The sequence below is a fragment of the Mytilus edulis genome, chromosome 8 (assembly GCF_963676685.1).
Source record: "Mytilus edulis chromosome 8, xbMytEdul2.2, whole genome shotgun sequence".
Taxonomy (NCBI): domain Eukaryota; kingdom Metazoa; phylum Mollusca; class Bivalvia; order Mytilida; family Mytilidae; genus Mytilus; species Mytilus edulis.
Genome location: NC_092351.1, coordinates 67,802,656 through 67,820,307, shown reverse-complemented (window position 1 = coordinate 67,820,307; position 17,652 = coordinate 67,802,656). Strand labels below are relative to the sequence as shown.

General features: G+C 32.6%; 1 protein-coding gene across 24 annotated transcripts in view; it reads right to left on the bottom strand.

Annotated features, from left to right (window-relative positions):
- Positions 1-4,472: 4,472 nt before the first annotated feature.
- Positions 4,473-17,652, bottom strand: part of LOC139486840 (CREB-binding protein-like) — a 35,891-nt gene continuing 22,711 nt past the window's right edge. For all 24 annotated transcript variants that reach the window (XM_071271869.1, XM_071271884.1, XM_071271888.1 and 21 more), the window contains 10 exons: positions 17,487-17,543; positions 16,252-16,329; positions 15,489-15,556; positions 14,439-14,601; positions 13,224-13,370; positions 12,388-12,667; positions 10,375-10,584; positions 8,536-8,691; positions 7,710-7,991; positions 4,473-6,872 (listed from right to left, as the gene is read on the bottom strand). In XM_071271869.1, coding sequence (XP_071127970.1) covers positions 5,160-6,872; positions 7,710-7,991; positions 8,536-8,691; positions 10,375-10,584; positions 12,388-12,667; positions 13,224-13,370; positions 14,439-14,601; positions 15,489-15,556; positions 16,252-16,329; positions 17,487-17,543 — 3,154 coding nt within the window. In that variant the 3' untranslated portion in view covers positions 4,473-5,159. The remainder of the gene's footprint in view (positions 6,873-7,709; positions 7,992-8,535; positions 8,692-10,374; positions 10,585-12,387; positions 12,668-13,223; positions 13,371-14,438; positions 14,602-15,488; positions 15,557-16,251; positions 16,330-17,486; positions 17,544-17,652) is intronic.

The window sequence follows — 17,652 nt, the reverse complement described above, 5'->3', positions numbered from 1 at the left end:
GGTTGTCATTTACCAAAATCGGATAACTCTGACAGTGACCCAACAGTTAAACTTAGATTAACCAACGCGCAATACAGAGGCAATGATCATATAAAGTGAATAGCTGGAAATCTAAAAAACATATTGCCTTAATACTTAATTTCACAGAAGAAACTAAAATGCATTTACAGGTGGTGGGGATTTATTCATGCAATGCAGACAGCTCTGATTTGTTCTGTAGCTTCCCTGCAGGGAATACAATCCTAGTAGCAATCACGAGCCCAAGAATATCAAATCAAATGGTAGGCTTAATGCTCCATTCCTAACCTGAATCTATGTGCATCTTCAACAATTGACTCCTTCCAAAATTAGAGACTGAATTAAAATTCAAATCTAAATCAAATCTCTACTTTGTTGATTCTTTATTTGGTTTCATTTACTTCAATTTTTCTACTGTAAATTCAGAAATTGTTTTTTTGAATTGTGAATAATGCAATGTTCAGGGAAAGTATTGTAGTAAGAATTCGCATTATGAAATCAAACGCATGTTAGTATGCAGCTTTTCCTCATTATCACAATAATTGTTCATATTTTGATCTGCCATGTTGAAATAGCAGTAATAAATTTAGGTAGAAATCTTATTCAAGGGAAACAACTAGAAGCAGACTGAAAATTTTGGCTTTGTTGACCTATAAGAAGATCTCAGTCTGGTGATAATTTTCTCTTCATCTATTAAAGTTATGAAATCAATATAATACAAACTAGAGGCCCTAAAGAGTGTGGGTCACCTAGGTCTATGGTCAACAATTTTTACAATGGACAATAATATTGTAGACTAGAATAGAATTCATAACAAAAATCTGTCCTGTTGATCTTGTATTCCTGATCATTTTTTTGTTTAGTTTATCTTCCTTGCCTTTTGCTCAAAACACAAAAAATAAGATAAACAAAATTTAAAGGCAATCACACATACTTGTAAAAATTGTCTTGCTAGACATTTTTGCTATCAAAGTGTCATATCTATCTATAGTTTTCAAGATTATAGGCAAAAAAGGGAAAAGCAACATTATTCATACCCTTTCCTCCATAATGACACCTTTTGACGCCACCCTTTTACTCCATAATGACGCCTTTCGACGCCTGTGTAGTGCCTCAGTTGAAATGTATTACCTAGGATAAAACTTCATCAGACTTAAAAAAAAATGTATCTAAACACATTTATTTCTAAAAAAACAGTTGTTGGCATGACACGGTTATGTTCTTCTCATATATTTTATGATAGTACGATACTAAACCCCTAACGGGAGGGATTGTACCTGATATTCATATGATGAAGACATAATCTTTCAATCAGTTTAATTGAGGTCTGGAGCTGGCATGTCAGTTAACTGCTAGTAGTCTGTTGTTATTTATGTATTATTGTCATTTTATTTATTTTCTTTTGTTACATCTTTTGACATCAGACTCGGACTTCTCTTGAACTGAATTTTAATGTGCGTATTGTTATTGTTTTACTTTTCTACATTGGCTAGAGGTATAGGGGGAGGGTTGAGATCTCATAAACATGTTTAACCCTGCCACAATTTTGCGCCTGTCCCAAGTCAGGAGCCTCTGGCCTTTGTTAGTCTTGTATGATTTTAAATTTTAGTTTCTTGTGTATAATTCGGAGTTTAGTATGACGTCCATTATCACTGTACTATTATGCACATTTTAGGGGCCAGCTGAAGGACACCTACGGGTGCGGGAATTCTCGCTACATTGAAGACCCATTGGTTGCCTTCGGCTGTTGTTTGCTCTATGGTCGGGTGGTTGTCGCTTTGACATATTCACCATTTCCTTTCTCAATTTTATCTAATACAAAAAGGATATTCATGAGAACATCTGACTGGAATTTCATTGATGAAAAAAATAATTTCGAAATGCATTAATACTTTAAACCCGATGATTATTTTTCATTGAAAAAATCCTATGCGAATCAAGTATGTAAAAAATAAAATTCCATTGAGGAAAGGGTTAAAGGGAATAACTCATCTGAGAAATATTTTAACAGTTTTGATGTAAATGAACAAAATGAAGATCTCAATCATTCTGAACATTTCAGCCCCTGTTAGATTTTCTCTGTCAATGGTAATTTTTTAAGGTAATAGACCAAAACTGCATTTTACCATTATGTTCTGTTTTTAGCCATGTTGGCAATGTTGGTCATCAGAACTAGATACAACCAGGTGCTCCGCAGGGCGCAGCTTTATACGACCGCAGAGGTCGAACCCTGAACAGTTGGGGCAAGTATGGACAAAACATTCAAGCATGATACAGCTCTGAATTTGGATTGTGATCAAATTTTTGACATTACATGGTTTTTTTTTACACAAAACAAATGCCAAGATTTTACAAATCAATTAAAGATTTCTTCTTCAAACTTTTTAAATCTAAAATTAAATAGTTGACACAGCATAGGTTTCTGACACAGAATGAATGTGGTCTAATGAACTTAAAAGGTTTTTTTTGCCTTTGAGCAAATCACTATGCTGTTGAATATTAATCCTCTCAAAAAAATGTTTGAAGAAATTTTCTTTTTATTTATGAAATCTGAAATGAGAAAAATTTAACCCCCCCCCCCCTTTTTTTTCACATCCCTGTTTCCCTTTTTCAAAACTGATATCAATTCAAATTTCTAATGGAGTTTGCAACAATAACTACTCATTTAAATACATCATAAAATATTAAGATGTAAAAAAACTGCTTGTTATCACTGAATGGTAAAGATTATTTAAATTTATCAGTTGGTAGTAAAAAGTGTATATACATTGTATATTGTATATAACAAAGATTTAAGTTGATTCTGGACAAAGAAAGATAACTCCAATTAAAAAAAATTCTTGCTATTGCACAAATAGGATATTTCTTGCTTCCTATTCTGGACAAAGAAAGATAACTCTAATTAAATTTTTTTTTGCTATTTCACAATATTGTGCAATTAGATATTTCTTGCCATTGCACAATACTGTGCAATTGAAAAGACTTGCTATTGCACAATACTTAATATAATAATTTTAGATCCTGATTTGGACCAACTTGAAAACTGGGCCCATAATCAAAAATCTAAGTACATGTTTAGATTCAGCATATCAAAGAGGCCCAAGAATTCAATTTTTGTTAAAATCAAACTTAGTTTAATTTTGGACCCTTTGGACTTTAATGTAGAATTTGAAATTTGAAAACAGGACCAAAAATGAAGAATCTACATACACAGTTAGATTTGGCATATCAAAGAACCCCAAGGATTCAATTTTTGATGAAATCAAACAAAGTTTAATTTTGGACCCTTTGGACCTTAATGTAGACCAATTTGAAAACTGGACCAAAAAAACTTCAATAATCAAGAATCTAAGTACATTTTTAGATTCAACATATCAAAGAACCCAACCGATTCATTTTTTGTCAAAATCAAACTAAGTTTAATTTTGGACCCGTTGGACCTTAATGTAGACCAATTTGAAAACGGGACCAAAAGTTGAGAATCTACATATACAGTTAGATTCGGCATATCAAAGAACCCCAATTATGAAATCAAACAAAGTTTAATTTTGGACCCTTTGGGCCCCTTTTTCCTAAACTGTTGGGACCAAAACTCCCAAAATCAATACCAACCTTCCTTTTATGGTCATAAGCCTTGTGTTTAAATTTCATAGATTTGTATTTACTTATACTAACATTATAGTGCGAAAACCAAGAAAAATGCTTATTTGGGTCCCTTTTTGGCCCCTAATTCCTAATCTGTTGGGTCCTAAACTCCCAAAATAAATACCAACCTTCCTTTTGTGGTCATAAACATTATGTTTAAATTTCATAGATTTCCATTTACTTAACCTAAGGTTATTGTGCAAAAACCAAGAAAAATGCTTATTTGGGCCCTTTATTGGCCCCTTATTCCTAAACTATTGAAACCAAAACTCCCAAAATCAATCCCAATCTTTCTTTTGTGGTCATAAACCTTGTGTCAAAATTTCATAGATTTCTATTAACTTAAACTAAAGTTATGGTGCGAAAACCAAGAAAATGCTTATTTGGGCCCTTTTTGGCCCCTTATTCCTAAAATGTTGGGACCAAAACTCCCAAAATCAATACCAACCTTCCTTTTATGGTCATAAACCTTGTGTTAAAATTTCATAGATTTCTATTCACTTTTACTAAAGTTAGAGTGCGAAAACTAAAAGTATTCGGACGCCGGACGACGACGACGCAGACGCCAACGTGATAGCAATATACGACGAAAATTTTTTCAAAATTTGCGGTCGTATAAAAATGATGCTTGTGGCCAAGTTAAATCAAATTATGACCTGGTAGTTTCAGAGAAATAGATTTTTATCAAAGTTAACTTACAACGGATGTCAAGTGTGTGGGCCAGATAATCTAAAAATGACAGAAGAGCAAATTGTCTCCATTACAATGTGTAGCATGATTCACCACAAATAATAAAACAACACTATTAATCAATTTTATGACTGTATTTATACACAATTTTGTGTTCTCCAGCACAGCACTGAAAGCTTTCCCAGTGAACATCTCATTTTGATGATGACAAAAATACAAAAAATGTACAAACTTCAATCTACTCTTAAAATTATCAACAATGAAAATGTATACACTGTCTGACTGTGGATAATTATTTACAAACAACTTCCTCTTTGTGGAGAGAAATTTATATAAATTTAATTTCCTTTTTACAACTGTACATTTTTGATGCAATGAACTGAATGCATGATCTGATGAATTAATGACTTGGTCTTAAAATTAAAAAAAAGAACCTAAAAAAAAGTGACAAACAAATCTCTTACCCCTTACATCTAATGGCGTAAAAATTTATTCTATTTTAATGTTTGCCAGCTGGAGTGCTGCATTTAAAGTCACCACACATATACACATACCAAATTAACAACTTGCATACAACACTACACTTTCAGTCAATTCATGCACACATATAACATTTGAATACTTATAAAATTAAATATATTAAAACATTCAAATATTTTAACACCATGTTATTTTCTTGTTTGTTAACAAACGAATATATTCATAAATCTCTGAATTGAAAACAAATGTTTTCTTGATAAATAATAATTTTTGCATCCTGACATGTTGCCAATGTATAAAATAATGAACTAATTTGACATCTAATGCTACAATGTATCAACAAATCGAGTCAACTGGTCTTGTGGGGTCAAAGGTTGCACTTCATTGTCATTGGGTAGCAAAAGACCAGGGTCTGGCCCTTGGCCTTGCAAAGATCCTAATAATAAATTAGGATCAGAATGTAATTGATTTGGATCTGTACCCATCATATTTGGATGTGATTGACTGACATGTGGTGACATTTGAGGTTGGCGAGGTGATGGGTTAAGTTGCTGCCGAGATAATTGGTTAGGTTGTGGTGATCGCACAGTCTGTGGTAATGAATTAGGTGATCGCACTGATTGCATGAAGTTGGGTGATGCCACATTTTGTTGAGATGAAAGCTGAGGATTATTTCCTCCAGCCATATGTTGTCTTAATTGATGCTGTTGCATCATTTGTGCATTCTGCATTTGCGGTTGAAATTGTTGAATGTTGCTATCTGTATATTGAGGATTGTAAGGCATTCTAGGTCGTTGCTGTTGAAACTGTTGTTGTTGCTGAAATTGTTGATTCATTGGCATACCCGGATGCTGTTGATTTTGTTGTTGTTGTTGTTGCATTCTTAATCTCTGTTGTTGAAGTTGCCACAGCTGCTGCTGTTGTTGTTGTTGTTGCTGCTGCTGCTGTGACTGTGCTATATTGTTTGGATTTGACTGGTTCATATTGTGTTGACCAGGTTGACCTTGTTGCTGCTGAGTTCTCTGTTTGATAAAAGCTGCCATAAGATGGGGGTTTGACTTAAGAATTTGTAACACTTGTTGCTGCTGCTGCGGCGAGTTGGGTGATTTTAAAGTTCTTAATAATTGTTCTAAAGCATGCTGCTGCGGTCTTTGAGGACCAGCATTTGGCATTCCTGGTCGTACTCCAGCAACCGGTTGCTGTGTTTGTTGCTGCATTTGTATTCCAGAATTCATAGGATTTGGCTGCATTGGCGGTCTCATTTGTGGTGGATTCATGGGATTTTGAGGCATTGTTTGGTAGGTTGAATTTGGTGGCCAGACCACTTTAGAGTTATTCATTGCAGTGTTCACTGGTACTTTTTGAGCTGGTGCTTGCACTTGTGGTGGGGGCATAGTAGCCACACTTGCTGCACCAGACTGAAGACTAGCTTGACGAGAAGCCTCCTCTTGAGCAGCCATTGCAGCTTGTAAAGCAGCTGCTGGAGGTCCAGCCACAGGTTTACCAGAATTGAAATTTGATGAAACTGGTTGTTGTTGGATTCCTGTTGCGGCAGGAGATTGTTGTGTTGTGTTTTGAGCACTAGGTGTAATAGTCCGTTGCATTGAGGCCATTCGCCTCCGCAACATTTGCGCTTGTTGAAGTCTATGCTGTAACTGTTGCTGCCTTAACTTATGTTTAATCTGTAAACAGAATGGCACTTGACACTTATTTTCTGTGCAATGTTTTGCATGATACAGACACAATGCTATAAGTTGTTTGCAAATTGGACAAACTCCGTTAGCCTTTTTTCTACAACACTTTGTATGAGATACAACACGTTTCATCTTCTGACAACTTGGGAGTCTGCAATTTGCGTCCCTGCACTGACATGCATGCACTAATGATTGAATACAACGTTGAATAGATTGACGGCGTGATTGTTGAGGATCATCCTGTTTATCATTGGGGGATGAACCGTCATCAAGATCCAAACCAAGTTTGTCCATTTTATGACAATGTCCTTCTTTTTCATAACAAACACAACACAGATCAAAATCCTGTAAAAATACAAAAAATATTTAGTTGAAGCAAAAGATACCTTGACTACAGTCAGATATTCCAAATTATATACTGTGGATTCATTTCTAATCTTAATATACCAAATTTTGTAGTCTTCATGGGTGTCAGCAAACCATGAATTTAAGAATTCAACGCAGAACGAACTCAAGAGAAGTGTATTTTTGAGGTGGATGTTTGTTTCTGATTTTGTTGCGCAATTCTAGTATAGTGTTAATCTTGACTCAATATAAAACTTGTTTTTGAAATAAAATAGGAAAGGACTTTGATTAAATAAACAATAAAATCTTCAGAATATCAGCGATATTTTTTTTTTTTTTTTAAATGTTTATAAATTTAACCTAGAATGACAGAGCCATAATTTTGACAAGTCTTTTGTAGACTTGATCCTTTTACCTTTCATCATTTTTTCATTTATTGCAATGGTTTTATTAGTCTTTTTTTCATTATCTTGTTTTTGATTGTCCCTTAGGTATCTTCCACTTCTTGCTTAGCATGTGTGACAAGTTTAAATATTTTCACTTCATATCACAAAAGTTTTTAATAGTTTTACTGAAAATTTGGCACCTTGTAGATACAAAACAACTGGTTCTTAATTACAATACAGGTTATTACTTCTCAGATAGTATTTAAAAATATTTCATAGTTGGTTCAAAATACCAACAACTTTAATGATTCTTTTAGTGCTCATTAACATTGTCATTAAATGTAAATTAACAGGGATCATTGAAATAATAGAACAAAAAATTCATGTAAAATCATTAGTTTAGATGAAAAAAAACCCACACAGACACCAAATGTAAAGTCACATTACTTACTTCACAAACAGTACAATGCCATCTAGTTTCCACATGTGCTTTACAAGTATTACATGTGTAAACAAAATTGTCTTTTCCTTGATTATGAAGCTCATACAATAAAGCCATTGTTGAATATTTTGCACGACGTAAAGATGAAAATTCCTGATGTTTGTCTCTTGCCATTGTGAGAAATGCATCTCTTCCATCCATTAAATCACAAGAAATATAAGGATCTGGATCATGAATATGAGGAAGTGTTGAAGCTACCTGTTGACTGTGTAAACGAATCACAAAGAATACCTGTCAATAGAGCAAATCATCCATTTAACATATTCAACATATATCAAATAGTAAACATCTTTTATTCTGTTAAAAAAACACTGTACATTATAAATGTTTATATGTTACGTGAATGATAATTTAATGCTTATGATATCTTACAATGATAGAAAACATTGAGGATTCTTTTAGAAACTATACAACACCGATGTTAATTACAAGACAATCTTTTTATATTGTGAAATAGCAACCACGGGAAAAAAATCTTACAAAAGAAAGAATTTTGTTGTTTTTATTTGTTTTCATCTATAAAATAGTATAAATAGCGTTTTTAAGGTGAAGAATGTTCTAATCCTATCATCCAATGTATCACAATATGTCTTCTAACCACCTGAACTTTCCTAAAATAAACTAATTCTAAACACTCAGAACGTTTCCATTTGTTTTATTTCTTTACATTGACATGATACCTTTTTCCTGATAGGTCTATAAATCCCATGGTTACACTATATAGTGCAGTGTAACCATAGGAATTACAGACTTAAAGTTACAAGTTATTTCCTACCTCTTTGTGTTTTTCCATAGTACTGAATATTTTTTGTGTGAGATCATTTCCACCATGAGGCATATTGGTCTTTTTGGTATTTTTCCGCTGATTGTTTTTATTTTTGCTTTGCTTTTGTTTTCTACCACCCTTTCCTTTCTTCTTTCCAGCACCATTCTACGAAAATAAATATGTAAATAAATAAATATAACTGCAATAATAATGTAGTCTACAGATACCTAGATTCATAGCAAAACATCAACTACTGTGTCTGTACACAAATCCATCCTCTTAAATGACCAATGTTTTTAATTAACCTAATGACGTTGTTTATTTCATCCAATATACAAAACTTGTAAGTTTGAACATAAGCTAAATCTGCATTGCCTCGTCAGTATCACTCAAATCTAATGAAACAAGGTAAGACAAATTTTAAATACAAACAAGAAGTCATTCTAGCATTTTCATCTAAATACATGTATATTGCATACACTTTCATAAATTTCGATTTCATCAGCATCCTCAATGCGTACAACTGTATAAAACCTGTTTTTGACAATTTAATGATGGCAAATTATTTGCTAATACATATATTCGACAGAAGTGTTATTCTGTTGCAACGAAGGATCATCTAAATTTCTTTCATACAAATGAATTCTGATACTAGAATATCAATCCCTTTGGAAACTGTATTTTATATAGATAGATTTGATGGAATTCAATTTGATTGTGTTAACTAAACATAAACTCACAGAAACACTAGTTTGAGAAGGCTTTATTTCATTAACTATTTATTGAGGAAAAAAAAGAACCTTAGTGAGCATGCTCACATACCCCACGTCCCCACATTGTCATTGGAGAAATTAAATAAGTATAAGAAAAAAAAATTGTATAAGAAAAAATACTGAATAATAATTTCCTGTCAATATACACATTTACATAGTATGACCTTATTATCTACAAAGTTTCATGAAATTCTGTTGTGTGGTTTCAGAGGAGTTGAGATGACAAACTGTTGAAGTAGTACCTTAAAGCAAATAAGTTCAAAGAGGTGTAACTCCTAGAAAAAAAATTGAATCGTGATTTCCTGTCGATATGCACATCTACATAGTATGTTCTTATTATCTGAAAAGGTTTCATGAAATTCTGTTATGTAGTTTCAGAGGAGTTGCGATGACAAACTGTTGAAGTAGTACCTTAAAGCAAATAAGTTCAAAGAGGTGTAACTCCTAGAAAAAAAATTGAATCGTGATTTCCTGTCGATATGCACATCTACATAGTATGTCCTTATTATCTGAAAAAGTTTCGTGAAATTCTGTTGTGTGGTTTGAGAGGAGTTGCGATGACAAACTGTTGAAGTAGTACATTAAAGTAAATAAGTTCAAAGGGGCGTAACTCCTAGAAAAAAAATTGAATCATAATTTCCCGTCGATATGCACAACTACATAGTATGTCCTTATTATCTGAAAAGGTTTCGTGAAATTCTGTTGTGTGGTTTGAGAGGAGTTGCGATGACAAACTGTTGCAGTAGTACATTAAAGTAAATAAGTTCAAAGGGGCGTTACTCCCAGAAAAAAAATTGAATCGCAATTTCCCGTCGATATGCACAACTACATAGTATGTCCTTATTATCTGAAAAGGTTTCGTGAAATTCTGTTGTGTGGTTTGAGAGGAGTTGCGATGACAAGAAACAGGACTGACGGACGGACGGGTCAAAAACATTATACCCTCCGCAACTTCGCTGCATGGGGTATAAAAACTTTTACAAGAGGTTACCCTTAGAAGATACTAACAAAAGACTGACAGACATACAGAGAAGCAAAGAATAAATAAGGAATATCTATGTCTAGTAACACTTACAGGATTGTCAGCTTCTCCTTCAACAACCTCCTCAACACTTGCTTGTTCTGCTGCTGCAGCTTCAGCTTCTTCACGTTTCTTCTTTTCTTCCTCTTCCTGGTCCAATTCTTTGATGCTTTCTTCTAAAACATTGGGCCAGAAATCTCCCTCAAAATAGGGTATTTGTGTGGCACATTTTATATTGTTTTCGATTGCATCTTTTAAAATATCCTGAAATTAAATGTAAAATATGTAATATGTACAACTAATAAAATGTTCCAATAAGCACAAAGGTATCAAGCAATTGAAAAATAGATGTGTCCCTCCTCTATGAAATTTGTAAAGTAAAATGCAAATGTTGAAATTAAGAATACTTAACACATAAAGTATGCAAAACATTCATGTCAATGTATCATGACTGAAAGTCTAGTGACCAATAATCCTCATGAAAATGTGATACGGCAGGGCGTATACACCTCTTTACCAAATATCATTGACTTACCATGGATAGGTCCCCTCAAACTGACCTTATCACAAACTTTGTCATTGTTCATACCCAAACACAAAAAAAAACCTTTATGGTGACTATCACTCAGATTACAATTCTACCTTGACAGGTAAGTTTGTGTTTAGCCTATAAAATACTTATTTAGCCTTGAGAATTGAAAAGTCAGTTTATCCCATTCATACAACAGAAGTCGATAAATTTGGCTTCATGCCATTTAGGGACGACATCAAAAGATCGATGTAGGATAAAAAACTTAAATCAAATAGTTTTGGGGTTGGGGGGTTTGGGGGTTAAAATTCTGCAAGTTTTGTATATCCAAAATCAATTTTTACATATATCCCTATTGGTAAATCAATTTTTCCCAAATTAAGTTAAGAGGGGGGTGGGGGGTCAGTGGAAAAACTATGTGAATTAAGTTTTTTATCCTACATTGAACTTTTGATGTCGTCCCTTACCTTGTCCAAAATTTAGGTCATTTTATTGTTATTGTGATATTGTTAAAGTACAAAAGAACCCTAAATTCTGACCAATACTTAAAACTTTGTGCATCTTGATTTAATTGTTAAAAATCTGTTAATTTTGAATTTTTAGGGATATTTTCAGCCTTTTAACAGCACTGATAACAAGCATTGCATGGTGATACATAGTCCCCTACTGGTTAAACACTCATTGTATTGCATTGGAATAAATATAACTTGTCATGTTGTTCACTATATATATATAATGAAAACTGATATATAAGTGAATTTTGTAAGTCCAACTCTGCACAAAATCATCAGACTGGAATAAAATTCAAAATTCGATCATACCAATTTTCAAATTAACATCTTCATGCATGATGAAAAAAAGTCCAGAAAACTGATTATTTTATTGAATTTTTGAAGTCAAAGGATCATAATTCTGCACTTAATCATCAGACTGGAACAAAATTTAAACTTGATCTTTTACTTGTCATGATAAAACAACAAACCAAATATCAAATTAATATCTTCAAGATTATCAAGAATGAAGAAAAAAAGGGTGGAAAACAGATTTGTCGACTGACAGATGGACAGACGGACAGAGTGCAAACCTAAAGTACTCGACTTTTTTAAGTAAACAATATTTTATTATGAATAATACAAGTATATTTTATAAACACAATCACAATTAGGATTCAGAAACAAGGAACAACCTTGTCGGTAGGAGAATAAAAAGATGGTGATTTTTTCTTTTCTGTACACATAAACTAAACATTCTAAAAGAGGATTTGACTTTCATTGTTGAATGTTATAGGTCCCCTAATGAGAAACTATCCATCTAGTATTAAAAACCATAATTTTTTAAAGCACAATTGCACATATTCATAAAAATACAGCAAATTTTCAAAACAAGGAATAGCCCTTAATGGATCTCTGTATACAAAGCCTGTAGAAAATGTGTAAATCAATTAACAATTTAATTCATGGATCACCTGTGCCAAAGAAAACTATGAAAATTGGTATCTAACAAATAATAATAAATCAACAGTGTTCAAAAATACAAACCTTATAATCAATCACACATCTTTCAATAATAGCTTTATCTAACATCTTTTTATACCATTCTTGTAGACGTTTGGGTTTTGGAATTTTTTGTTCTGGTGGATGACAATGAAATATGTAATCATCTCCTTCACTTGGTGGACAAGCCCAAATATGTGCCCATGTGAATCCCATTTGTTTGGCATATTCTAAATAACCAATAAGGATTTCATGATAAACTGCTGTCCTGAGTTGTCTTGGTTGGAAAAAATGTACACTGTCTAAATATGATATGTAACATCTCCTACAAGAATAAAAAGTCTTTAGTAAATAATGCACAACATATGTAACATCTCCTACAAGAATGAAAAGTCTTTAGTAAATAATGCACAACACCTATGCAACGACTTAAAAGTACATTAATATATACACATGGTGAAATGACATTCTATGTAAAGTGCAACCTGAATATATTAAATGTAATGTGATCTATTGATCTGGATTAAACCAGGAGTTGAGATTGCAATTTTCCAGTGGTAGCTTATCCAATATTCTTGGTGGCCTGGTGTAGTGTTATAAGATAATTCTCAAATGGGCCAAAGATTGGCAGTTAAAATTTCATGGGCTGGGTTTAGTACAAATGTATATATCTGAAAGCAGTCCTTAAAACAGCATATCACCAATAACTTGTTGAATCAATTTTCTTTTACACCATTGAAGGGCTGTCTTAAAATTTGCAAAGCTTGATGCAAAGAATGGATCAGAGTCTCAAACAGGTAGGCTGAGCAGATATTTTCTTAAGCTATGGCAATTTCATATGCCATGCCTATATGTCCTTTGATCAACAGGGAAGTACTAACCTATTATTTGGTGCATAACAATTGGAATCATACTCCTGAACATGCATTCCAAAAAAACAGACATCAACACCATCTATTTCCTCAAAGGCAAACATTGCTTTTGCTCTGTATGGAAAATCTGGTACCATCTCACCATTATCAACAAATCTACAAAAGAACAAAGATAAAAACAATCAATTGTCAAACAAAAGAAAAGATAATGGCTCATACTTACGTTACTTTTTAGATATTATATTAACTGTTTTTCAATTATTTTTAATAACCTGTCTAATTGCTGTTAAAGGAAGTTTGCTGCTCAGTTTCAAAATAAATAACTTTTCAAAAAACTAGTATATATTGATAGGGTATTAATTGAGGAATAAAAATTGGCCCAAAAATATAGGGGTCAATGTGCTTGTTTTAGAAATATTAGCCATTTGAATTTTGGCGGGAAAATGTTCTCTCTTGATTTTTCATAGCTTTATCATTGACAAGTTCTCAAAAACTATCAAAAAATAAATAAGATTTTATAAGACTTTTACAAATGGCTTATAATTATACATGTAACAGATTTATAAAAAGAAAAATGGGGGTCCATGGGCAAAATGTTTTAAGGCATTCAAATCAATAAAACAAGAGGATTTCGAAAATCTGACAAAAAATCCAAAAAATGACAAGCAAACATCCTTAAATCATTTTCCAAGTGCTCAAACCCTTCACTACACAGCCAATTTCTTGTTTAAAATAAACAAAGCTTAATTTGTCAATAATTATGTTCATCACTAAAAGATACTAGGACCCTGAATCAATCAATTGATAAAAACATACAACATTAAAATCCAAAGCAAGAATGGCAGCCATCTTTCATACACTAAGTTAGTGAAAATTTCAAGATATAGAAACATTGCAAGGTAATGACATATTTTTTGTTTTGTTATATAGTTTTGAGGTGAAAGAAGTCAGTTATTCTAAATTTTAATCCTTATGCCTCTGGTAGTACATGTTAATTAGTTGAAGGTAAAGGATTACAAGAAGTTTGATATTCTAATTACCAATAACAGCGTTTAATCAGCAATAGCCTGGCATATTTATGACATGTGTACAGAAAAATTCATGTTGTGTCCTTTTTTTTTTTAAATGTATAGTTTATTTTAGCACTTTCAATGAAGGCAAAAAATCCACCAAAATAACCCTATTTACAGTAATAGAAATAGAGATGATAATGAGTATATTTACCTTGCTTTCATCCCAGGTTTAACCTCCACAACTTTGTCTGTACAAGATATAACTTTGATAAAAACTTCTCCAGCACCTGCATCCTTTTTCCGTAAAAAATTATTCACTCTATTTTCTAAGTATGTTCCTAATTTTGTAGGTAGTAGTCCTGACATATGTATATCTGCAAAAGCAAAGCAATACAAAACAAAATGAATTTAAACATCTCAGTAATATTTCTGTATCAGCCAATATGAAAATTTCTGGTGAAGAGTTGGCATCAAATCATAAATACACTGAACACTAATCCATAGAGTTATGAAATATGTTGAGGGCTGGTCCATTAAAATATACCTGGTACCCAGGGAAGGCACTTTGAAAACAGAATGAACACCCATAGAATCGATTTAGAGTCCTGCATAATTTTTAACCAGTTCACATCCACCCATAGTGGCAAATTTAAGTTGCCTTCCCTGGGTCCCATGTATTTTTTATGGAACAGCCCCTGATAATTAAATTTATTTTTCAATGGCTTTTAATAATTGCCCAATCATAGCCTAACAACATAAAAAATGATACCAATATACGACCAAAAAATTTTCAATTTTTGCGGTCGTATAATAAAAGAGAAACTAAAGAAATTTGTTGGAATTATTTCTCACCAGAGCGGCATAATATAGGACATCAGCAACACACAAAGTCAACATGTCAAACATGTCTACTGTTTATGAATGTTAACAGTCACTGTTTAACTTTATATTTTACTCTAGAGATGTTGATGTAATGCCCCTACGCTATGTATGGGCATAAAAAAAGTGGAAAACTGATTTCTTGTATAAATTTTCAAAGTCCAAGAACTATAACTCTGCACTAAATCATCAGACAGAAACAAAATTCGAACTTGATCTGTAATGTGTGATGATAAAGCTAAATACCAAATATCAAATCGATATCTTAGGAAAAAAAAAGTGTGGAAAAATGATTTGTGGGACTGACAGATGGATAGGACAGACAAGCTATAATCACATTGGACTTTGTAGAAGACTTAAAAGAAGTAAAAATGTTACTTACTTCTGGCAGTATACCGGTTTTCTTTTCTTTTTGATCCTCTGGCTTTATAACAATTATCACAGGTAAATCTGCAAAATACAAGACATTTCCTATATTTATAAAGTATTTTTGGCATATTAAAACAGTTACATCTGAATTACCGTTGTTCCCTAACTGAATAAAAGATAAGTTAAAACAAGAGGAATAAAATGTTCTGCAAATTGCCGATACAGATCTGAATTAGGATAGTGATTAAATATTTGACACAGCATAATTTCTTAAATTGCATGAATGCGGTTTAAGAACTTTTCAATTGGACATTTACTTAATATCCATATACATGGTTAGATTCAGTTTATTAAAGAACACCAAGAATTCAAAACTTTGAACTATACCCCCATTGAAATTGGTCAAAAATAAGCAATCTATACAAAGTATAAGAAAAGTCCTTATAACTAAGCATTGTGGGTCATACCCCCAAATATCAATCCCAACCTTCCTTTTTAGGTACTATTTCATAGAGATCCTTACACTTATACTCAAATTATCATCTGGAAACTTAATGTCTTCCAGGGGCTGGCTGCTCTGGCTCCAAAAAGTTGGACCAAACATACAGCCAAGATATGTTTATACTCTGGCATTTGCAATATTAAGTCAATAATATGAAGAAAGGTTATGTCATAATATTTATGCTTCAATCATTAATTTGTGTTTAGTCAGTAAGTGACTTCTTGTTACTTTCATTCTACAGTCTATCAAACAACATAATGAAGCAATATCGTACCCATTAGGCCATATCTGTTCAAAATGAAGCACACAAATTTGATGCAGCTTTCTTCCACATTCTTCACACTCAACAAATCTGTAATAACAAAGAAAATAATAATGAAACACAGCTGTATTATATTTCTTTCATGTACACTAGTTAACTATAAATTAACTTTCCTACAAATGTTTGAAACAAAATTGAATTCTAGTTGTTCTAACTTCTGAAATACATATCTTCTGTAAATTCAGAAATAATTGCTTGCATTTATTATTGTGAATTTTGAAGAATGGACTAAAATGTGAGATTAATTATTGCAATTTCAAAAATCTGCATGCATCTATGTTGATCAGGTAAAGGGGTGAGGTTTTATATTTGCATTTAAGCTTACTCCATTAAAATGGATATGGGAGGGTAGGAAGGGACTTCCAAAATATTAAGTTATAAAGGGACATAACTGAAGAACAGTAAAAGTGACACTACCAAAACATGAACTTGAACTTAGGGCTGTTCCAGAAAATACTATGTCCCCCCCAGGGAAGGCAATTTTTTTAAATATAATGTGGGTGGTTGTATTTGAAATACCAAAATGCAAAGGGAGAGCTGTTCTAATTAAATTTTATTTCTGTGGGTGGTGGGGGTAAAAAAAAGTGCCGTCCCTGGGGGGGACATAGTATTTTCTGGAACAGCCCTTAGTTTTTTGGTTATAATTATTATGTTAAAGTTTCATATCATTTAGTTCAGGCAAACCTAAGATAATGAAAACAAGTACATGGATGCTTCATCCACACCATCACTTTCTATGTTCAGTGGACCGTGAAAATGGGATAAGATCTCTAATTTGTCATTTTAATTAGAAAGATCATATCATAGGGAACATGTTTACTAAGTTTCAAGTTGATTGGACTTCAACTTCATCAAAAACTACCTCAAACAAAAACTTTAACCTGAAGCGGGACAAAGAGACGAATGAATGAATAAACAGACAGACGCACAGACCAGAAAACATAATGCCCATAAATAGGGCATCACAAAAAATTCAGTAATTTTTCTATATGTAAAGAAGAATAACTCTAGAACATTTAAAAATTTAAACATGATCTGTTTTTAATGGTAATAATCATTGTGTATATGTTTCATAATATTTGGTTGAGTTAAGCTAAAGTTTGAGAACAGAAACAAAAAACAGGGATTTTTTACCATTTCTAAAGAGGCATAAAGCAATGGTATTAAAAAATAGTTCTGAGACTTACGGTTCATAGTCCAACTGGTCATTTTTCATTCTGTCAAACTGATTTTTCTTAATTCTCCTGAAATCATAACATTGGAAATTTAAGAGTTCTTTCATTTATGCATATATATCATATATACAAATATAACTTGTGAAATCTTAATATTGTTCACACAACATTTTCTTTA